The following is a 23,667-nucleotide window of genomic DNA, read 5'->3' on the forward strand; positions in this document are numbered from 1 at the left end:
GCTCACCAATAGCAGGAGAGGAACAGAGGTGTGGGCGTGGTCTGGTATTGATGGACAGCTCCGGTCAGTTTGATAGACTGCGTTGTGCCACAAGGGATTTCTGGGTTGGCTGATGACGTCATTCTGGCAGTGACCTCAGTGACCTCCCTGCAGCTGCTGCAACTATCAATGTTTACAATGTGACGTCACAGAAAGGAGATGTGAGGAGCTGAGAGCAGTGTGAGGAGTGCAGAGAGTAAGGCTACGTTCACACGTTCCTTTTTTTCATCCTTTTTTTCATCCTTTTTTTTTCAGGTCCTGTTTTGAAAATCCGCAGCTAAATTCCGCGCTGATTTTAGCTGCGGTTTTTGATCCTTTCTCTTCTGCGGATTCCACTGCGGGTTTCCAACTGCAGTTTCCTATTGGTGCTGCTGGAAACCCACAGCGGAATCTGCAGAAAGAATTGACATGGTACTTCTTTTTTCTGCAGGCAAAACCGCTGCGGATTTGCCTGTGGAAAAAAGGATCGTCGGCACAGCGGGTCCTTTTTTCCATTGGGTTACATTGTACTGTAACCTACATGGAAAACTGCTGCGGATCCGCAGCAAAAACCGCACCGTGTGAACATAGCCCAACAGCACAAACACAGCACTGGAAACCGTCAGCAAGGCTCACATCAAATCACCTGCACCAGCAGAATAGTGAGTGCAGCTCTGGGGTATAATACAGGATGTAACTCAGGATCAGTAATGTAATGTATGTACACAGTGACTGCACCAGCAGAACAGTGAGTGCAGCTCTGGGGTATAATACAGGATGTAACTCAGGATCAGTAATGTAATGTATGTACACAGTGACTGCACCAGCAGAACAGTGAGTGCAGCTCTGGGGTATAATACAGGATGTAACTCAGGATCAGTAATGTAATGTATGTACACAGTGACTGCACCAGCAGAATAGTGAGTGCAGCTCTGGGGTATAATACAGGATGTAACTCAGGATCAGTAATGTAATGTATGTACACAGTGACTGCACCAGCAGAACAGTGAGTGCAGCTCTGGGGTATAATACAGGATGTAACTCAGGATCAGTAATGTAATGTATGTACACAGTGACTGCACCAGCAGAATAGTGAGTGCAGCTCTGGGGTATAATACAGGAGGTAACTCAGGATCAGTAATGTATGTACACAGTGACTGCACCAGCAGAATAGTGAGTGCAGCTCTGGAGTATAATACAGGATATAACTCAGGATCAGTAATGTAATGTATGTACACAGTGACTGCACCAGCAGAATAGTGAGTGCAGCTCTGGGGTATAATACAGGATGTAACTCAGGATCAGTAATGTAATGTATGTACACAGTGACTGCACCAGCAGAATAGTGAGTGCAGCTCTGGGGTATAATACAGGATGTAACTCAGGATCAGTAATGTAATGTATGTACACAGTGACTGCACCAGCAGAATAGTGAGTGCAGCTCTGGGGTATAATACAGGATGTAACTCAGGATCAGTAATGTAATGTATGTACACAGTGACTGCACCAGCAGAATAGTGAGTGCAGCTCTGGGGTATAATACAGGAGGTAACTCAGGATCAGTAATGTAATGTATGTACACAGTGACTGCACCAGCAGAATAGTGAGTGCAGCTCTGGGGTATAATACAGGATGTAACTCAGGATCAGTAATGTAATGTATGTACACAGTGACTGCACCAGCAGAATAGTGAGTGCAGCTCTGGGGTATAATACAGGATGTAACTCAGGATCAGTAATGTAATGTATGTACACAGTGACTGCACCAGCAGAATAGTGAGTGCAGCTCTGGGGTATAATACAGGATGTAACTCAGGATCAGTAATGTAATGTATGTACACAGTGACTGCACCAGCAGAATAGTGAGTGCAGCTCTGGGGTATAATACAGGATGTAACTCAGGATCAGTAATGTATGTACACAGTGACTGCACCAGCAGAATAGTGAGTGCAGCTCTGGGGTATAATACAGGAGGTAACTCAGGATCAGTAATGTAATGTATGTACATGGTGACTGCACCAGCAGAATAGTGAGTGCAGCTCTGGGGTATAATACAGGATGTAACTCAGGATCAGTAATGTAATGTATGTACACAGTGACTGCACCAGCAGAATAGTGAGTGCAGCTCTGGAGTATAATACAGGATGTAACTCAGGATCAGTAATGTAATGTATGTACACAGTGACTGCACCAGCAGAATAGTGAGTGCAGCTCTGGGGTATAATACAGGATGTAACTCAGGATCAGTAATGTAATGTATGTACACAGTGACTGCACCAGCAGAATAGTGAGTGCAGCTCTGGGGTATAATACAGGATGTAACTCAGGATCAGTAATGTAATGTATGTACACAGTGACTGCACCAGCAGAATAGTGAGTGCAGCTCTGGGGTATAATACAGGATGTAACTCAGGATCAGTAATGTAATGTATGTACACAGTGACTGCACCAGCAGAATAGTGAGTGCAGCTCTGGGGTATAATACAGGATGTAACTCAGGATCAGTAATGTAATGTATGTACACAGTGACTGCACCAGCAGAATAGTGAGTGCAGCTCTGGGGTATAATACAGGATGTAACTCAGGATCAGTAATGTAATGTATGTACACAGTGACTGCACCAGCAGAATAGTGAGTGCAGCTCTGGGGTATAATACAGGATGTAACTCAGGATCTGTAATGTAATGTATGTACACAGTGACTGCACTAGCAGAATAGTGAGTGCAGCTCTGGGGTATAATACAGGAGGTAACTCAGGATCAGTAATGTATGTACACAGTGACTGCACCAGCAGAATAGTGAGTGCAGCTCTGGGGTATAATACAGGATGTAACTCAGGATCAGTAATGTATGTACACAGTGACTGCACCAGCAGAATAGTGAGTGCAGCTCTGGGGTATAATACAGGAGGTAACTCAGGATCAGTAATGTAATGTATGTACACAGTGACTGCACCAGCAGAATAGTGAGTGCAGCTCTGGGGTATAATACAGGATGTAACTCAGGATCAGTAATGTAATGTATGTACACAGTGACTGCACCAGCAGAATAGTGAGTGCAGCTCTGGAGTATAATACAGGATGTAACTCAGGATCAGTAATGTAATGTATGTACACAGTGACTGCACCAGCAGAATAGTGAGTGCAGCTCTGGAGTATAATACAGGAGGTAACTCAGGATCAGTAATGTAATGTATGTATACAGTGACTGCACCAGCAGAATAGTGAGTGCAGCTCTGGGGTATAATACAGGAGGTAACTCAGGATCAGTAATGTAATGTATGTACATAGTGACTGCACCAGCGGAATAGTGAGTGCAGCTCTGGGGTATAATACAGGAGGTAACTCAGGATCAGTAATGTAATGTATGTACACAGTGACTGCACCAGCAGAATAGTGAGTGCAGCTCTGGGGTATAATACAGGAGGTAACTCAGGATCAGTAATGTAATGTATGTACACAGTGACTGCACCAGCAGAATAGTGAGTGCAGCTCTGGGGTATAATACAGGATGTAACTCAGGATCAGTAATGTAATGTATGTACACAGTGACTGCACCAGCAGAATAGTGAGTGCAGCTCTGGGGTATAATACAGGATGTAACTCAGGATCAGTAATGTAATGTATGTACACAGTGACTGCACCAGCAGAATAGTGAGTGCAGCTCTGGGGTATAATACAGGATGTAACTCAGGATCAGTAATGTAATGTATGTACACAGTGACTGCACCAGCAGAATAGTGAGTGCAGCTCTGGGGTATAATACAGGATGTAACTCAGGATCAGTAATGTAATGTATGTACACAGTGACTGCACCAGCAGAATAGTGAGTGCAGCTCTGGGGTATAATACAGGATGTAACTCAGGATCAGTAATGTATGTACACAGTGACTGCACCAGCAGAATAGTGAGTGCAGCTCTGGGGTATAATACAGGAGGTAACTCAGGATCAGTAATGTAATGTATGTACATGGTGACTGCACCAGCAGAATAGTGAGTGCAGCTCTGGGGTATAATACAGGATGTAACTCAGGATCAGTAATGTAATGTATGTACACAGTGACTGCACCAGCAGAATAGTGAGTGCAGCTCTGGAGTATAATACAGGATGTAACTCAGGATCAGTAATGTAATGTATGTACACAGTGACTGCACCAGCAGAATAGTGAGTGCAGCTCTGGGGTATAATACAGGATGTAACTCAGGATCAGTAATGTAATGTATGTACACAGTGACTGCACCAGCAGAATAGTGAGTGCAGCTCTGGGGTATAATACAGGATGTAACTCAGGATCAGTAATGTAATGTATGTACACAGTGACTGCACCAGCAGAATAGTGAGTGCAGCTCTGGGGTATAATACAGGATGTAACTCAGGATCAGTAATGTAATGTATGTACACAGTGACTGCACCAGCAGAATAGTGAGTGCAGCTCTGGGGTATAATACAGGATGTAACTCAGGATCAGTAATGTAATGTATGTACACAGTGACTGCACCAGCAGAATAGTGAGTGCAGCTCTGGGGTATAATACAGGATGTAACTCAGGATCAGTAATGTAATGTATGTACACAGTGACTGCACCAGCAGAATAGTGAGTGCAGCTCTGGGGTATAATACAGGATGTAACTCAGGATCTGTAATGTAATGTATGTACACAGTGACTGCACTAGCAGAATAGTGAGTGCAGCTCTGGGGTATAATACAGGAGGTAACTCAGGATCAGTAATGTATGTACACAGTGACTGCACCAGCAGAATAGTGAGTGCAGCTCTGGGGTATAATACAGGATGTAACTCAGGATCAGTAATGTATGTACACAGTGACTGCACCAGCAGAATAGTGAGTGCAGCTCTGGGGTATAATACAGGAGGTAACTCAGGATCAGTAATGTAATGTATGTACACAGTGACTGCACCAGCAGAATAGTGAGTGCAGCTCTGGGGTATAATACAGGATGTAACTCAGGATCAGTAATGTAATGTATGTACACAGTGACTGCACCAGCAGAATAGTGAGTGCAGCTCTGGAGTATAATACAGGATGTAACTCAGGATCAGTAATGTAATGTATGTACACAGTGACTGCACCAGCAGAATAGTGAGTGCAGCTCTGGAGTATAATACAGGAGGTAACTCAGGATCAGTAATGTAATGTATGTATACAGTGACTGCACCAGCAGAATAGTGAGTGCAGCTCTGGGGTATAATACAGGAGGTAACTCAGGATCAGTAATGTAATGTATGTACATAGTGACTGCACCAGCGGAATAGTGAGTGCAGCTCTGGGGTATAATACAGGAGGTAACTCAGGATCAGTAATGTAATGTATGTACACAGTGACTGCACCAGCAGAATAGTGAGTGCAGCTCTGGGGTATAATACAGGAGGTAACTCAGGATCAGTAATGTAATGTATGTACACAGTGACTGCACCAGCAGAATAGTGAGTGCAGCTCTGGGGTATAATACAGGATGTAACTCAGGATCAGTAATGTAATGTATGTACACAGTGACTGCACCAGCAGAATAGTGAGTGCAGCTCTGGGGTATAATACAGGAGGTAACTCAGGATCAGTAATGTAATGTATGTACACAGTGACTGCACCAGCAGAATAGTGAGTGCAGCTCTGGGGTATAATACAGGAGGTAACTCAGGATCAGTAATGTAATGTATGTACACAGTGACTGCACCAGCAGAATAGTGAGTGCAGCTCTGGAGTATAATACAGGAGGTAACTCAGGATCAGTAATGTAATGTATGTACACAGTGACTGCACCAGCAGAATAGTGAGTGCAGCTCTGGGGTATAATACAGGATGTAACTCAGGATCAGTAATGTAATGTATGTACACAGTGACTGCACCAGCAGAATAGTGAGTGCAGCTCTGGAGGATAATACAGGAGGTAACTCAGGGTCAGTAATGTAATGTATGTACACAGTGACTGCACCAGCAGAATAGTGAGTGCAGCTCTGGGGTATAATACAGGATGTAACTCAGGATCAGTAATGTAATGTATGTACACAGTGACTGCACCAGCAGAATAGTGAGTGCAGCTCTGGAGGATAATACAGGAGGTAACTCAGGGTCAGTAATGTAATGTATGTACACAGTGACTGCACCAGCAGAATAGTGAGTGCAGCTCTGGGGTATAATACAGGATGTAACTCAGGATCAGTAATGTAATGTATGTACACAGTGACTGCACCAGCAGAATAGTGAGTGCAGCTCTGGGGTATAATACAGGAGGTAACTCAGGATCAGTAATGTAATGTATGTACACAGTGACTGCACCAGCAGAATAGTGAGTGCAGCTCTGGAGGATAATACAGGAGGTAACTCAGGGTCAGTAATGTAATGAATGTACACAGTGACTGCACCAGCAGAATAGTGAGTGCAGCTCTGGGGTATAATACAGGAGGTAACTCAGGATCAGTAATGTATGTACACAGTGACTGCACCAGCAGAATAGTGAGTGCAGCTCTGGAGTATAATACAGGATGTAACTCAGGATCAGTAATGTAATGTATGTACACAGTGACCGCACCAGCAGAATAGTGAGTGCAGCTCTGGAGTATAATACAGGATGTAACTCAGGATCAGTAATGTAATGTATGTACACAGTGACCGCACCAGCAGAATAGTGAGTGCAGCTCTGGGGTATAATACAGAATGTAACTCAGGATCAGTAATGTAATGTATGTACACAGTGACTGCACCAGCAGAATAGTGAGTGCAGCTCTGGGGTATAATACAGAATGTAACTCAGGATCAGTAATGTAATGTATGTACACAGTGACTGCACCAGCAGAATAGTGAGTGCAGCTCTGGGGTATAATACAGAATGTAACTCAGGATCAGTAATGTAATGTATGTACACAGTGACTGCACCAGCAGAATAGTGAGTGCAGCTCTGGGGTATAATACAGGATGTAACTCAGGATCAGTAATGTAATGTATGTACACAGTGACTGCACCAGCAGAATAGTGAGTGCAGCTCTGGGGTATAATACAGGAGGTAACTCAGGATCAGTAATGTAATGTATGTACACAGTGACTGCACCAGCAGAATAGTGAGTGCAGCTCTGGGGTATAATACAGGATGTAACTCAGGATCAGTAATGTAATGTATGTACACAGTGACTGCACCAGCAGAATAGTGAGTGCAGCTCAGGGGTATAATACAGGAGGTAACTCAGGATCAGTAATGTAATGTATGTACACAGTGACTGCACCAGCAGAATAGTGAGTGCAGCTCTGGGGTATAATACAGGAGGTAACTCAGGATCAGTAATGTAATGTATGTACACAGTGACTGCACCAGCAGAATAGTGAGTGCAGCTCTGGAGGATAATACAGGAGGTAACTCAGGGTCAGTAATGTAATGTATGTACACAGTGACTGCACCAGCAGAATAGTGAGTGCAGCTCTGGGGTATAATACAGGAGGTAACTCAGGATCAGTAATGTATGTACACAGTGACTGCACCAGCAGAATAGTGAGTGCAGCTCTGGAGTATAATACAGGAGGTAACTCAGGGTCAGTAATGTAATGTATGTACACAGTGACTGCACCAGCAGAATAGTGAGTGCAGCTCTGGGGTATAATACAGGAGGTAACTCAGGATCAGTAATGTATGTACACAGTGACTGCACCAGCAGAATAGTGAGTGCAGCTCTGGAGTATAATACAGGAGGTAACTCAGGATCAGTAATGTAATGTATGTACACAGTGACCGCACCAGCAGAATAGTGAGTGCAGCTCTGGAGTATAATACAGGATGTAACTCAGGATCAGTAATGTAATGTATGTACACAGTGACCGCACCAGCAGAATAGTGAGTGCAGCTCTGGGGTATAATACAGAATGTAACTCAGGATCAGTAATGTAATGTATGTACACAGTGACTGCACCAGCAGAATAGTGAGTGCAGCTCTGGGGTATAATACAGAATGTAACTCAGGATCAGTAATGTAATGTATGTACACAGTGACTGCACCAGCAGAATAGTGAGTGCAGCTCTGGGGTATAATACAGAATGTAACTCAGGATCAGTAATGTAATGTATGTACACAGTGACTGCACCAGCAGAATAGTGAGTGCAGCTCTGGGGTATAATACAGGAGGTAACTCAGGATCAGTAATGTATGTACACAGTGACTGCACCAGCAGAATAGTGAGTGCAGCTCTGGAGTATAATACAGGAGGTAACTCAGGATCAGTAATGTAATGTATGTACACAGTGACTGCACCAGCAGAATAGTGAGTGCAGCTCTGGAGGATAATACAGGATGTAACTCAGGATCAGTAATGTAATGTATGTACACAGTGACTGCACCAGCAGAATAGTGAGTGCAGCTCTGGAGGATAATACAGGAGGTAACTCAGGATCAGTAATGTAATGTATGTACACAGTGACTGCACCAGCAGAATAGTGAGTGCAGCTCTGGAGGATAATACAGGAGGTAACTCAGGATCAGTAATGTAATGTATGTACACAGTGACTGCACCAGCAGAATAGTGAGTGCAGCTCTGGGGTATAATACAGGAGGTAACTCAGGATCAGTAATGTATGTACACAGTGACTGCACCAGCAGAATAGTGAGTGCAGCTCTGGAGTATAATACAGGAGGTAACTCAGGGTCAGTAATGTAATGTATGTACACAGTGACTGCACCAGCAGAATAGTGAGTGCAGCTCTGGGGTATAATACAGGAGGTAACTCAGGATCAGTAATGTATGTACACAGTGACTGCACCAGCAGAATAGTGAGTGCAGCTCTGGAGTATAATACAGGAGGTAACTCAGGATCAGTAATGTAATGTATGTACACAGTGACTGCACCAGCAGAATAGTGAGTGCAGCTCTGGGGTATAGTACAGGAGGTAACTCAGGATCAGTAATGTATGTACACAGTGACTGCACCAGCAGAATAGTGAGTGCAGCTCTGGGGTATAATACAGGATGTAACTCAGGATCAGTAATGTAATGTATGTACACAGTGACTGCACCAGCAGAATAGTGAGTGCAGCTCTGGAGTATAATACAGGAGGTAACTCAGGATCAGTAATGTAATGTATGTACACAGTGACTGCACCAGCAGAATAGTGAGTGCAGCTCTGGGGTATAGTACAGGAGGTAACTCAGGATCAGTAATGTATGTACACAGTGACTGCACCAGCAGAATAGTGAGTGCAGCTCTGGGGTATAATACAGGATGTAACTCAGGATCAGTAATGTAATGTATATGCACAGTGACTGCACCAGCAGAATAGTGAGTGCAGCTCTGGAGTATAATACAGGAGGTAACTCAGGATCAGTAATGTAATGTATGTACACAGTGACTGCACCAGCAGAATAGTGAGTGCAGCTCTGGGGTATAATACAGGGTGTAACTCAGGATCAGTAATGTAATGTATGTACACAGTGACTGCACCAGCAGAATAGTGAGCGCAGCTCTGGAGTATAATACAGGATGTAACTCAGGATCAGTAATGTAATGTATGTACACAGTGACTGCACCAGCAGAATAGTGAGCGCAGCTCTGTAGTATAATACAGGATGTAACTCAGGATCAGTAATGTAATGTATGTACACAGTGACTGCACCAGCAGAATAGTGAGCGCAGCTCTGGGGTATACTACAGGATATAACTCAGGAACAGTAATGTATGTACACAGTGACTGCACCAGCAGAATAGTGAGTGCAGCTCTGGGGTATACTACAGGATATAACTCAGGAACAGTAATGTAATGTATGTACACAGTGACTGCACCAGCAGAATAGTGAGTGCAGCTCTGGGGTATAATACAGGATGTAACTCAGGAACAGTAATGTATGTACACAGTGACTGCACCAGCAGAATAGTGAGTGCAGCTCTGGGGTATAATACAGGAGGTAACTCAGGATCAGTAATGTAATGTATGTACACAGTGACTGCACCAGCAGAATAGTGAGTGCAGCTCTGGAGGATAATACAGGAGGTAACTCAGGGTCAGTAATGTAATGTATGTACACAGTGACTGCACCAGCAGAATAGTGAGTGCAGCTCTGGGGTATAATACAGGAGGTAACTCAGGATCAGTAATGTATGTACACAGTGACTGCACCAGCAGAATAGTGAGTGCAGCTCTGGAGTATAATACAGGAGGTAACTCAGGGTCAGTAATGTAATGTATGTACACAGTGACTGCACCAGCAGAATAGTGAGTGCAGCTCTGGGGTATAATACAGGAGGTAACTCAGGATCAGTAATGTATGTACACAGTGACTGCACCAGCAGAATAGTGAGTGCAGCTCTGGAGTATAATACAGGAGGTAACTCAGGATCAGTAATGTAATGTATGTACACAGTGACTGCACCAGCAGAATAGTGAGTGCAGCTCTGGAGGATAATACAGGATGTAACTCAGGATCAGTAATGTAATGTATGTACACAGTGACTGCACCAGCAGAATAGTGAGTGCAGCTCTGGAGGATAATACAGGAGGTAACTCAGGATCAGTAATGTAATGTATGTACACAGTGACTGCACCAGCAGAATAGTGAGTGCAGCTCTGGAGGATAATACAGGAGGTAACTCAGGATCAGTAATGTAATGTATGTACACAGTGACTGCACCAGCAGAATAGTGAGTGCAGCTCTGGGGTATACTACAGGATATAACTCAGGAACAGTAATGTAATGTATGTACACAGTGACTGCACCATCAGAATAGTGAGTGCAGCTCTGGGGTATAATACAGGATGTAACTCAGGAACAGTAATGTATGTACACAGTGACTGCACCAGCAGAATAGTGAGTGCAGCTCTGGGGTATAATACAGGATATAACTCAGGATCAGTAATGTAATGTATGTACACAGTGACTGCACCAGCAGAATAGTGACTGCAGCTCTGGGGTATAATACAGGAGGTAACTCAGGATCAGTAACGTAATATATGTACACAGTGACTGCACCAACAGAATAGTGAGTGCAGCTCTGGGGTATAATACAAGAGGTAACTCAGGATCAGTAATGTAATGTATGTACACAGTGACTACACCAGCAGAATAGTGAGTGCAGCTCTGGAGTATAATACAGGAGGTAACTCAGGATCAGTAATGTAATGTATGTACACAGTGACTGCACCAGCAGAATAGGGAGTGCAGCTCTGGGGTATAATACAGGATGTAACTCAGGATCAGTAATGTAATGTATGTACACAGTGACTGCACCAGCAGAATAGGGAGTGCAGCTCTGGGGTATAATACAGGAGTTAAGTCGGGATCAGTAATGTAACATATGTACACAGTGACTGCACCAGCAGAATAGTGAGTGCAGCTCTGGGGTATAATACTGGATGTAACTCCGGATCAGTAATGTAATGTATGTACACAGTGACTGCACTAGCAGAATAGTGAGTGCAGCTCTGGAGTATAATACAGGATGTAACTCAGGATCAGTAATGTAATGTATGTACACAGTGACTGCACCAGCAGAATAGTGAGTGCAGCTCTGGGGTATAATACAGGAGGTAACTCAGGATCAGTAATGTAATGTATGTACACAGTGACTGCACCAGCAGAATAGTGAGTGCAGCTCTGGGGTATAATACAGGATGTAACTCAGGATCAGTAATGTAATGTACACAGTGACTGCACCAGCAGAATAGTGAGTGCTGCTCTGGGGTATAATACAGGAGGTAACTCAGGATCAGTAATGTAATGTATGTACACAGTGACAGCACCAGCAGAATAGTGAGTGCAGCTCTGGGGTATAATTCAGGAGGTAACTCAGGATCAGTAATGTAATGTATGTACACAGTGACTGCTCCAGGAGAATAGTGAGTGCAGCTCTGGAGGATAATACAGGATGTAACTCAGGATCAGTAATGTATGTACACAGTGACTGCACCAGCAGAATAGTGAGTGCAGCTCTGGAGAATAATACAGGATGTAACTCAGGATCAGTAATGTAATGTATGTACACAGTGACTGCACCAGCAGAATAGTGAGTGCAGCTCTGGAGAATAATACAGGAGGTAACTCAGGATCAGTAATGTAATGTATGTACACAGTGACTGCACCAGCAGAATAGTGAGTGCAGCTCTGGGGTATAATACAGGATGTAACTCAGGTTCAGTAATGTAATGTATGTACACAGTGACTGCACCAGCAGAATAGTGAGTGCAGCTCTGGGGTATAATACAGGATGTAACTCAGGTTCAGTAATGTAATGTATGTACACAGTGACTGCACCAGCAGAATAGTGAGTGCAGCTCTGGAGTATAATACAGGAGGTAACTCAGGATCAGTAATGTAATGTATGTACACAGTGACTGCACCAGCAGAATAGTGAGTGCAGCTCTGGGGTATAATACAGGAGGTAACTCAGGATCAGTAATGTATGTACACAGTGACTGCACCAGCAGAATAGTGAGTGCAGCTCTGGGGTATAATACAGGATGTAACTCAGGATCAGTAATGTAATGTATGTACACAGTGACTGCACCAGCAGAATAGTGAGTGCAGCTCTGGGGTATAATACAGGATGTAACTCAGGATCAGTAATGTAATGTATGTACACAGTGACTGCACCAGCAGAATAGTGAGTGCAGCTCTGGGGTATAATACAGGAGGTAACTCAGGATCAGTAATGTATGTACACAGTGACTGCACCAGCAGAATAGTGAGTGCAGCTCTGGGGTATAATACAGGATGTAACTCAGGATCAGTAATGTAATGTATGTACACAGTGACTGCACCAGCAGAATAGTGAGTGCAGCTCTGGGGTATAATACAGGATGTAACTCAGGATCAGTAATGTAATGTATGTACACAGTGACTGCACCAGCAGAATAGTGAGTGCAGCTCTGGAGTATAATACAGGATGTAACTCAGGATCAGTAATGTAATGTATGTACACAGTGACTGCACCAGCAGAATAGTGAGTGCAGCTCTGGGGTATAATACAGGAGGTAACTCAGGATCAGTAATGTAATGTATGTACACAGTGACTGCACCAGCAGAATAGTGAGTGCAGCTCTGGGGTATAATACAGGATGTAACTCAGGATCAGTAATGTAATGTATGTACACAGTGACTGCACCAGCAGAATAGTGAGTGCAGCTCTGGGGTATAATACAGGATGTAACTCAGGATCAGTAATGTAATGTATGTACACAGTGACTGCACCAGCAGAATAGTGAGTGCAGCTCTGGGGTATAATACAGGAGGTAACTCAGGATCAGTAATGTAATGTATGTACACAGTGACTGCACCAGCAGAATAGTGAGTGCAGCTCTGGGGTATAATACAGGATGTAACTCAGGATCAGTAATGTAATGTATGTACACAGTGACTGCACCTGCAGAATAGTGAGTGCAGCTCTGGGGTATAATACAGGATGTAACTCAGGATCAGTAATGTAATGTATGTACACAGTGACTGCACCAGCAGAATAGTGAGTGCAGCTCTGGGGTATAACACAGGAGGCACCTCGGGCTCGCACAGTATCACACAGTAAGTAGTGACTTTACTCTTTGGCGCTGTACAGTGAACACCGTGTGACTCTATAACAACCTCTGGCCACAGAACACCGGAATGTACCATCGCTGCGCTCTCCCCCTCTCTGTCTGCGCTCTTGGTACGGTCTGGGTAGAGTTGTCTTTGGTGACGCTTGTCAGCTGTGGGAATTTCGCGGTGCATTTCGGGAGTGGTAGTTTTTCCGCTCCTTCTTACAGAGGATTAGTTAACAATGACGTCAGATTTTAAGAACTACAACTCCCGGCTGTCATTGCGGCTTAGCGGTGGAATCTCGGGGATTTCTGGAGGAAGGAGGCCCAGGAACCGAAAACAAGAGGAGCCTCAGGTCGGTGAGTGCGGCCCTGTTCTAGTGGTGGGGGCAGGCCCCTATAGTATCACAAATCCCAGCATGGCGGTACGGTGGGGTTGTGTCAGTCAGTGAGATTCCGCTTTGATATGGTTTTTTGCCCAGCAGCACAGTGGAGACTGACACACTGTAGCGCACACTCAGCTGTGAGCAGTGATAAGGCCTCCTGGATGTTTCCATTCACTGACATGCAGCAGAGCTGGCACTTTTCTTCAGTCACCCCTTACGTGCCCGCAGCGATATTTAAAGGGGCGGTGTGGCTGTGGGGCTCTCACCGGTGTCTCGTGCCTTTCTCCTAGGTCATGGGGGCCGTCTGGGGTCGGAGGATCGCCGGGGTGGAGGACATCGACATCCAGGCTAATTCTGCCTACCGCTACCCCCCCAAATCTGGTGAGTGGCCCCCGGCAGGGAGCTGGGAGCCGGGGGCAGGGAGCCGGCATTTCCTCAATGTTAATAATATATTTTCTTCCAGGAAACTACTTCGCCAGCCATTTCTTTATGGGGGGAGAGAAGTTCGAGACCCCGCACCCAGAGGGCTATCTATTCGGGGAGAATAGCGACCTCAACTTCCTGGGAAACCGTCCAGTCCAGGTGCGCAGTACTCGCCTGCGGACGGCGCTGCGCTCTTAACCCCTTCCTGGTGGTTTTAGTGTTTTGTCGGTTGCGCCCTTTACCCATTGGATTAACTTACCCTCTATTTCAGCAGACCCCCGGCATGGCGCTCCCATCCAGCGCCACTCACTTTTTTTCAGAACTGTGCCGAAAGTTGCTGGACTCTGGCTCCAAATTCTGCAACTTTTCTAAGCTTTTTACACCAGGAAACCGGCATAAAAGCTGTGAAAAGATGCAACAAACTAAACCGAAATTCACTGAATGAAAGCGAGCGGAGGGGCTGCCGATGTGGGGAAAGGAAAAGTTTGTTAGAAAGTTGCAGAACTTTTTTAAAAAGTTTTCTTCTTGTTGTAAAACTTTTTTTTTACATGTGACCTCTTCAGGTTCCTCCCTTGTGTATTTTTCGGGTATGACCCTGCCGCTCTGCGGAGTCCAGGCTGCGGTTGGTGGCGGTCTGTATCATGCAGATGTCTGTACTTCTCTTTCCAGTTCCCGTACCTGACCCCGGCCCCCCATGAGCCGGTGAAGACCCTGCGCAGTCTGGTGAACATTCGCAAGGATTCGCTGCGTCTCGTCAGGTAAGTCACCCTCCCCTCAAGCATCGCCTTTGCGTCGCCCTCCCCTCGAGCATCGCCTTTGCGTCGCCCTCCCCTCGAGCATCGCCTTTGCGTCGCCCTCCCCTCGAGCATCGCCTTTGCGTCGCCCTCCCCTCGAGCATCGCCTTTGCGTCGCCCTCCCCTCGAGCATCGCCTTTGCGTCGCCCTCCCCTCGAGCATCGCCTTTGCGTCGCCCTCCCCTCGAGCATCGCCTTTGCGTCGCCCTCCCCTCGAGCATCGCCTTTGCGTCGCCCTCCCCTCGAGCATCGCCTTTGCGTCGCCCTCCCCTCGAGCATCGCCTTTGCGTCGCCCTCCCCTCGAGCATCGCCTTTGCGTCGCCCTCCCCTCGAGCATCGCCTTTGCGTCGCCCTCCCCTCGAGCATCGCCTTTGCGTCGCCCCCTTGATGCTGTCACACACGATCATGTTCCGTATTTCCAGATACAAGGAAGGCACGGACAGTCCGCTGGAGGATGGAGGGAAGACACGAGTCCTGTACGGGCTGGAGTTCACCTTCGATGCGGACGCCCGTGTGGCCATCACAGTTTACACCCAGGCCAGCGAGGAGTTTGTCGGGGGGATGGCTGTGTAAGTATAACCGTGCTGCCCTCCGCAGGCGGTGTGACTGTACTGCATGCCTCACTGTGCTCCTGTCCTGCAGGTACAGTCCCCGCAGTCCTGCGCTCCAGTCCCAGACCGTCTATTATAAGCGAGGGCTCAGCCAGCACTTTTCCATGCCGGCATTCAAAATGGATTTCAGCGACTGGAAAGATGAGGACGTGAGTTCCCCCCCCCCCCCCCCAAACTTCTACAGAGCACGAGATGCCCCCCGACCGCTGCTCCTAGTGTGGGGGGGATAAAAAAACAATACTTGGCTGCTCTCCTTCCCAAACAGCGCCACCACTGACCATGTGTTGTGTCTGGTATTGCAATTCCAGCCCCAAAGGAAGTGAATGAAGCTGAGCTGCTATACCGCACTTAACCTGTAGTCGGGGGGTGGCGATGTTTGTGACGGAAAGAACTTAACATAAATAAGTTACATTTCTTTTAAAGATATTAAGAAAGAAAATCAGAAAAATGTAAAGTCATGTTCAAATATAGAAAATGTATACAGGGTCGCGATGTTGGTTTACCTCTGCACCCCCCCTTCAGTTTTTTCCCCTGCACAACTGGGGGGTCTGCTGTGCATAGAAGGGGACCCCGATATGGGACCCGCACCAGCGATGCATCCCACCTTTATAGGACGGGGGGACGCCTGTGTCTTATTTCTCTGCGTGGCTCATGTTCAGTCCCAGAAGAAGAGTTGGCGAATCCTAGTGATATCTTTTTGTTTTTTTATTCCCAGCTGAACTTCGACCTTGATAAGGGGGTGATTCCTCTGGTGATCCAGGCTGTGGTGGCCGAGGGTGGAGGTAAGGATGGGTGTAATCTCTGTACTGATGGGAGTGGGGTTATAATACATGGCTGACTTCTCGCTCCTTTCTACAGAGGGATCGGGACACGCTCACGTCCTCTTGGCTGCATTCGAGAAGGTGAGACCCCGGGTGACGACCCCATAACTTTCAGCCATCACTGTCTGTGTATCCGGGGGAGGGTGCAGCTCCGCTTTCCTCCACCTGTGGGTGCTGTCCGACACCCGGCAGGTATCCGGAATAGCCCCATAACTGCTGGGTGTCACACCAAGCCGCGGCACTGCTCCGACCCACAGTGCAGCAGCGCCTCCCCACGAGCCATATGTTGTGCAGCTGCAGTCTTCCTCTTCCTCCTCCTCTGATGCTTTCTTCCTCTCTGCAGCACGTCGATGGCAGTTTCTCGGTGAAACCTCTGAAGCAGAAGCAGATAGTGAGTAACGAGACTATTCTCCTGACTGACATGTCCGAGGGTTCAGCAGGGCGACCCCAGACATTGTCTCATTGAAGATGGCGTCACATGTGGTGACCGGCAGCCGCTTATCTCTACTAATGTTCTACATGACTGCGGGGGAGCTCCCTGTTTTGTTAATACGGCTGAGATACTGGGACCTCGGTGTGAGGGGCACATTGTGACTAATGTAGGACAGTACCGGTTAGTAGCCGTGACTGGCCGCCATCACTGACCGCCCGGGCCGTGTGTGTTACAGGTGGATCGTGTCAGTTATCTGCTGCAGGAAATCTACGGCATCGAGAATAAGAACAATCAGGAAACGAAGGTGAGTGCTCGCTCCGTCGTCGGCCATAGTAATGGGGCTTGGACCAAGGAGCAGGAGAAGGGTCGGTGTCGTGCTCGATCACACGCCGCTGGATAGTGCAGGGTCAGGACCCAACCGATCTCGCACTGATGACCCCTTTTTAGTGATTTTTTATTTTTTTTTCTTCCCCTCTGGGGGTCTTCTTTGTGCCCCTTGGTTTTATCACAGCCCTCCGAAGACGAGAACAGTGACAACAGTAACGAGTGCGTGGTGTGCCTCTCCGACCTGCGGGACACGCTGATCCTGCCCTGCCGACACCTCTGTCTGTGCAACTCCTGTGCCGACACCCTGCGCTACCAGGCCAACAACTGTCCCATCTGCCGACTGCGTGAGTCACCTCCCCTGCTCGAGGGGCTTATTACTCGTGCGCCCCCCCATACCTGGGCTCTTTCATCGCAGACGTTGTCTTTTCGCAGCTTTCCGAGCCTTGCTGCAGATCCGCGCCGTGCGGAGGAAGCCGGGACCCCTGCCGCCCATCTCCTTCAGCCCCGTCCTCGCCCAGACTCTGGACCACGATGACACCTCTGTAAGTAGCCATAGTCGTGTGTGCCGGCATGGAGGGGACGCGTTGTAAAGAGCCGCCATTGTGTCGCTTTCTTATAGGGTGCAGATAATATCCCTCCTGGGTTTGAGCCCATCTCTCTGCTGGAGGCGCTGAATGGGCTGCGGTCTCCCCCTGCCAGTGCCCCTCTATATGAGGAGATTCCTTACAGCGAGGGTCTGCCGGCTCGGAGTGCTCCAGACAACTCCCATCACAAAAGCAAGCACATAAAGACCCCGGACAGGTGAGGACATGGTGGTCTTACCTTTGGCACCTCCACCTATCAGCTGTTGGATGTACCTGGTGTGAAGAGCCAGAACAGCACAGCTCCTTGTAGTGGCCGTTCTCGGTACTGCAGCTCAGCTGCTATTGAAGTGAATGTGATCTAACCTGCAGTACTGAGAACAGCCACTATATGGTGCATGGAGCTATACTATTCCGCCTCTGTACGTAGCATCTGATAATGGCTGATTAGTCACCGGGTATCTGATGTTGATGACTTAAGCTATGGACAACCCCTTTAACCCTCTCTCTTGCATGGTCCCACAGTGGTCTGCGGTCCCCATCCTCTCCCATCCATGAAGAGGATGAAGAAGTAACAGGAACGGGCGACTGTGAGAGGCCGGCGTTACTGGGATCGATTAGCAGAGACTCCTCACAGACAGAGGTGGGTGACCACTGCAGACAATCACAGGTCAGGTGATCAGAGTACTTGACGTCATTGATTCCTGTCCCGTCCGAGACCACCAGAGTAGCTGCTGAGTAACTCTGCCTTTGTCTTCTAGAATATCTCCTCTGCTGACACTCCAGAGATTGTCTCTGCGCATCGCGGTAAGAAGCCTCCATCGTTTTACTCTTGTCAAATTAAAGGGGTCCTCTAGTGCTGCTCACATCTGCATCCCGATGCAGCACCGGAGACCCCTTTAACTTAACATCTCATTGGGGCATTCGCTTCTGTACCCGAGTGATATTAACCACGTCCTCACTTCTCCGCTATAGGATCACAGTCGCAGAATGATGAGCCGATCGACAGCCCAGAGCCCCAGGAGCTGAAAGAGGATGATGCCCAGGACGCGTCAGGTGAGAGTAGAAGCCGCCATGTTGTAGTGTGTACGGGATCCAGTCCTCGTACAGTGCGGGGGACGCTCAAAGTCAGCAACTCTGTCCAGCCGATCTCTCCTCCCCGGTCCCAGCACCGAGGAACGTCTTATGTATCTGTCTGCTGTACCTCACTGTACAATGTGCTGTTATGTACGGCTGTCTACTGATCTGCTGCCTTCTTACAGCGCTGGGGCCGGACTCCTGTTCTATCGGGATCGATGAGTGACGAAGGGTGAGTGGATCCTGCTGATACATTTATATAGTGTAATTATTATTTATTTCTATAGCACCATTGATTCCATGGTGCTGTACATGAGAAGGGGTCACATACAGGGTTATAGATATCACTTACAGTAAACAAAACAAACCATTACAGACTGATACAGACGGGCGAGGACCCTGCCCTTGCGGGCTTACATTCTACAGGATGGTGGGGATGGAGACAGTAGGTTGGGGGTTGCAGGAGCTCCAGTGTTGGTGAGGCTGTAGCTTCGGTAGTGATGAGGAGGCAGCGAGGTCAGTGCAGGCTGTAGGCTTTCCTGAAGAGATGGGTTTTCAGGTTTCGTCTGAAGGATCCGAATGTGGTTGATAGTCGGACGTGTTGGGGCAGAGAATTCCAGAGGATGGGGGATATTGTGGAGAAGTCTTTGGAGGCGGTTGGGTGAGGAGCGAATAAGTGTGGAGGAGAGGAGGAGGTCTTGGGAGGACCGGAGATTACGTGAGGGAAGATATCGGGAGATTAGTTCAGAGATATATGGAGGAGACAGGATATGGATGGCTTTGTAGGTCAGTATTAGTAGTGTGAACTGGATACGCTGAGGGAATGGGAGCCAGTGAAGGGATTTACAGAGGGGGGAAGCGGAGGAGTAGCGAGGAGAGAGATGAATTAGTCGGGCAGCAGAGTTAAGGATGGACTGGAGAGGTGCAAGGGTGTTAGCAGGGAGGCCGCAGAAAAGGATGTTGCAGTAGTCAAGGCGGGAGATGATTAGGGCATGCACAAGCATTTTAGTAGATTGAGAGTTGAGGAAAGGACGGATTCTGGAGATATTTTTGAGCTGGAGACGACAGGAGGTGGAAAGAGCTTGGATGTGCGGTTTGAAGGACAGGGCAGAGTCCAGGGTTACTCCAAGGCAGCAGATTACCGGTACGGGGGAAAGCGTGATGTCGTTAATTGCTATAGATAGCTCAGGTAAGAAAGATCTATGAGATGGAGGAAAGATGATGAGTTCAGATTTGTCCACATTGAGTTTGAGGAAGCGAGAGGAGAAGAAGGATATGGCTGATAGACACTCTGGGATTCTGGACAGCAGAGCGGTGACGTCTGGGCCAGAGAGGTAGACCTGAGTGTCATCAGCATAAAGGTGGTACTGGAAGCCATGGGACTTTGAGTTGTCCCAAGCCAAGTGTATAGATTGAGAAGAGTAAGGGTCCTAGGACAGAGCCTTGGGGGACTCCAACAGAGAGAGGGCGAGATGAGGAGGTAGTGTGGGAGTGGGAGACGCTGAATGTGCGGTTGGTAAGGTATGAGGAGATCCAGGATAGGGCGAAGTCTTTGACACCAAAGGAGGAGAGGATCTGTAGTAGGAGGCAGTGGTCAACTGTGTCGAAGGCAGAGGACAGGTCTAGGAGGAGGAGTACAGAGTTTTGTCCGTTAGCTTTGGCTGTAAGTAGGTCGTTAGTAATTTTGGTCAGGCCAGTCTCGGTGGAATGGTGGGGATGGAGGCCAGACTGTAGGCTGCCAGAGTGTAATGTACATGTATAGTGACTCCAGCAGAATAGTGAGTGCAGCTCTGGAGGATAATACAGGATCACACACATATATTTATATACATTTTTTTTTTTTTTCTAGATCTGAGTTCCAGCTATGCTATTGACCCCGTTCCTTCTCGCTGCCTCCTGGTACGGTTTCTGCACTGGAGTGATCCAGGTTGGGGATCAATCTCTTCTCCAATCATCTACATTCCAGAGGGGCTGCTAGCGATGCCCCCCACATTATATCTCACTCTGTGGCTGTCTGTCTGGCAATCTACTACACTACAATGTGCCAGACTGTATATAAATGTCAGTTTAGTGCCCGCTTGATGTGCCATGTGACGGAGTATATTGTACTTGTGCCAGCCTTGTGTGTGCAGCTGTGAGCGTGGCACGACAGGCGCCGGCTGCATGTTTGCATTGGTCGCAGGGGCTCATGGCTAAGCTGGCAGCTGATCCCCCTCTTCTACACTTTGACTTTGATTAATCGCCATGGTGGCCGCTCTAAAAGTCTCCCTGTGGCCCCAGAACCTGTAAAACTGAAGGTCCGCTCTATATAGTCCAGTGTTCCCAATGGACAGGCAGCTGATGAAACGCCATTAGACCTTGGCTTTGAGGTTCAGCCGCCATCTTTGTAGTGTTCTTTAATCAGAATATTTGATTTTGGGACATAAAATCGTTCTTGAGTCGTCGTCTTCTGCCATTCAGCTGCCTCTTTGAGAATGCTGGGTGAAAACTAATAATGGCCACCGTTACGGTTTCCGGATGTACAGGGATATATTGCTGCTTAATTGGAAGGTTGGCATTTTACAGTCTCTGGGGAGCTGGCTGACCACTCCCGTGGCTTCAATTATGGTGTCCGTATTGGTTGTCGCCTAATTACAACCCCAAAAGAACGATCAACGATGAAGCCGTTGAATGTGGAGCTGTTAGATAGAAGGAATTCTTTATATGTCAGGGTTCGATAATGGTTGTGCCGTAGGCTCAGTCTCCACGATATCATGGTGCTGCCCGCAAGTCTTGGTAAATTTACTACAATACTAAAATGTTTGAGCTGTGATTTCCGTGTTTTCCTACAAGGAACCATTGTTAGTCTGGATGATGAGGCGGCGCTAGCCTTATAGAGAACACTAACCCGAGCGGCTACTAACCCTGTAGGCTGCTTGGTTCAACGTTTGTCCGTGATGGGATTTTACCCAATTTGCCGACCACAAGGAAGGGCGTTCAGTGCTACAACTCTGGAAAATGACGGTTTTTAATAAAATAATGATTTCTGTTCATTTGTTGAGAATCTGATGTAAAAAGAAAGGAATAAATTTCATTACAAAAAAAAAGTTTGATCTCCTGTTTTTTTTAAAGTTTTGTGTTAATATACAGTAACCTCTAAGCCAAGAAAATAAAGAATTATCCTGATTTATGTGTGGCCATAAGGATAAGGGTATGTGCACACGTTGCAGATTTGTGTGCGGGTTTTTCCGCGCAGAATCTGAAAAAGTCTGTCGCCTCCCATCTTCGTACCATGGCGTCCTGTCCTTTTCTTCCTGCCGCGGCTCCGGCGCAGGCGTACTTTGTCGGCCCTGTTGAGGGCAAAGTACTGCAGTGCGCAGGCGCCGGGAAAGGTCAGAGAATTTTGGGGTGACAGATTCCCTTTAAAAGGCCCATAACTCTAGGACTGTAGGGTGGATTAAAAAAACAAAAAAAATAAACAAAAATGGAATACTCGATCAACTGGAATAAAAGAAGCTAAATTCTCTAACAGAGGCGTGTAAGTGGTAGAATAGAATAATGTGATTGTTTCTGTCACACTTGGCCTGCCACCCGGTGCCAGAATCAATTGGTGCCGATAGGTTGCCATGTAGGTGGGGGCCCTATTGTGGTCACCATCTTTGTACTCCCAAGAAGCTTGGCCAAAGGCTTCATAAAAGGCCATCACTTCTGTGTTATGGCAGTATATTGAAAAAGTGATTCTTTATTGAAGAGGACAATCCTCCATTCCAGCCTCCATTGCTGTTTTGCTCTGCATCATGATGCCTTTGAGAGTAGTGACGTGAGGACAAGGAGGATCAGGATAAGGACAGCCATTTTGTGTGTTTTCTCTCAATAGAGGAAATGGCAGAAACATGTCTACAGCCTCAGGGAGTATAATAAAGGGGCTGTCATCTGACAGAATGTGGCATCACCATGCATTAGTGTAGTTTCATCTACCTCATGTACAGAGGAAAATTTTACCTCAGACACTGTGTGCTCCTCCACCATTCACCTCATGTATCTGCCTCACTCGCTGCTCCTGTATTCAGATTGCAAACATGGCCGACACCTCATACAGCAATGTTATTTTATGCTACATTTATGTCTGCAGCTTCCTCATGAATCCTGGTGTGACGGGGACTGTGTGTCAGGAAAAGCATGATAAGGACAGCCATTTTGTTCAATTTCTCTCACAAGAAAAAATAGCTGAAATATGTGTATCGCCTCAGGGAATATAATACAGGGGATATCACCTCCCGGAACATGGCAACATTCATTTCGCTCACCATGTATTAGTATAGTGTCTTCTACCTCACATAAAGACGGTAGTTTTACCTCAGACATTGTGTGTCCTGCCATTTACCTCATGTGTCTGCCTCGCTGCTCCTGTGTATTCCCTGCAGCCATGGCTGTCACCACACACAGGTATTATATTCTACATGTGATGTCTGCAGCTTCCTTGGAGAAGTGTGTGACAGGAGGAGCAGGATAAGGTGAGACATTTTGTGTAGATGGATAACACTTCTTTGCTCAATATGGTGGAGCTGAGAGGAAACATGAAGTATCAACACTGGCACGAGAAGAACAGCCTTGATGCTGCCATTTATAGGTTGTTTGTCCTCCTTGTACACGGCCTCAACGCTATATACCATGTTATCAGTGCTGTATACTGATCCTTCTATGTACTGGTATCAGACCACCA

At 47.0% G+C, this 23,667-nt stretch overlaps 1 protein-coding gene across 3 annotated transcripts; it reads left to right on the top strand.

Moving 5' to 3' along the window:
- Nucleotides 1-13: 13 nt before the first annotated feature.
- MGRN1 (mahogunin ring finger 1) lies at nt 14-22,051 on the top strand. Of its 3 annotated transcripts, XM_077274171.1 has the most exons (20): nt 14-235; nt 610-680; nt 13,742-13,873; nt 14,190-14,280; nt 14,363-14,481; nt 14,992-15,080; nt 15,538-15,684; nt 15,758-15,875; nt 16,442-16,508; nt 16,585-16,628; nt 16,891-16,938; nt 17,216-17,284; nt 17,492-17,651; nt 17,740-17,849; nt 17,927-18,108; nt 18,414-18,531; nt 18,650-18,695; nt 18,864-18,944; nt 19,151-19,197; nt 20,815-22,051. In XM_077274171.1, the coding sequence occupies exons 4-19, from the start codon at nt 14,193-14,195 to the stop codon at nt 19,189-19,191; spliced, it is 1,527 nt and encodes a 508-aa protein (XP_077130286.1). In that variant the 5' UTR covers nt 14-235; nt 610-680; nt 13,742-13,873; nt 14,190-14,192; the 3' UTR covers nt 19,192-19,197; nt 20,815-22,051. The 3 variants fall into 3 exon arrangements, with proteins under 3 accessions (XP_077130286.1, XP_077130287.1, XP_077130285.1); XM_077274172.1 differs by lacking the exon at nt 610-680; XM_077274170.1 differs by lacking the exons at nt 14-235; nt 610-680 and having other exon boundaries at nt 13,769-13,869.
- The last annotated feature ends 1,616 nt before the right edge of the window (nt 22,052-23,667 follow it).

This window comes from Ranitomeya variabilis, chromosome 7 (assembly GCF_051348905.1).
Source record: "Ranitomeya variabilis isolate aRanVar5 chromosome 7, aRanVar5.hap1, whole genome shotgun sequence".
NCBI lineage: Eukaryota > Metazoa > Chordata > Amphibia > Anura > Dendrobatidae > Ranitomeya > Ranitomeya variabilis.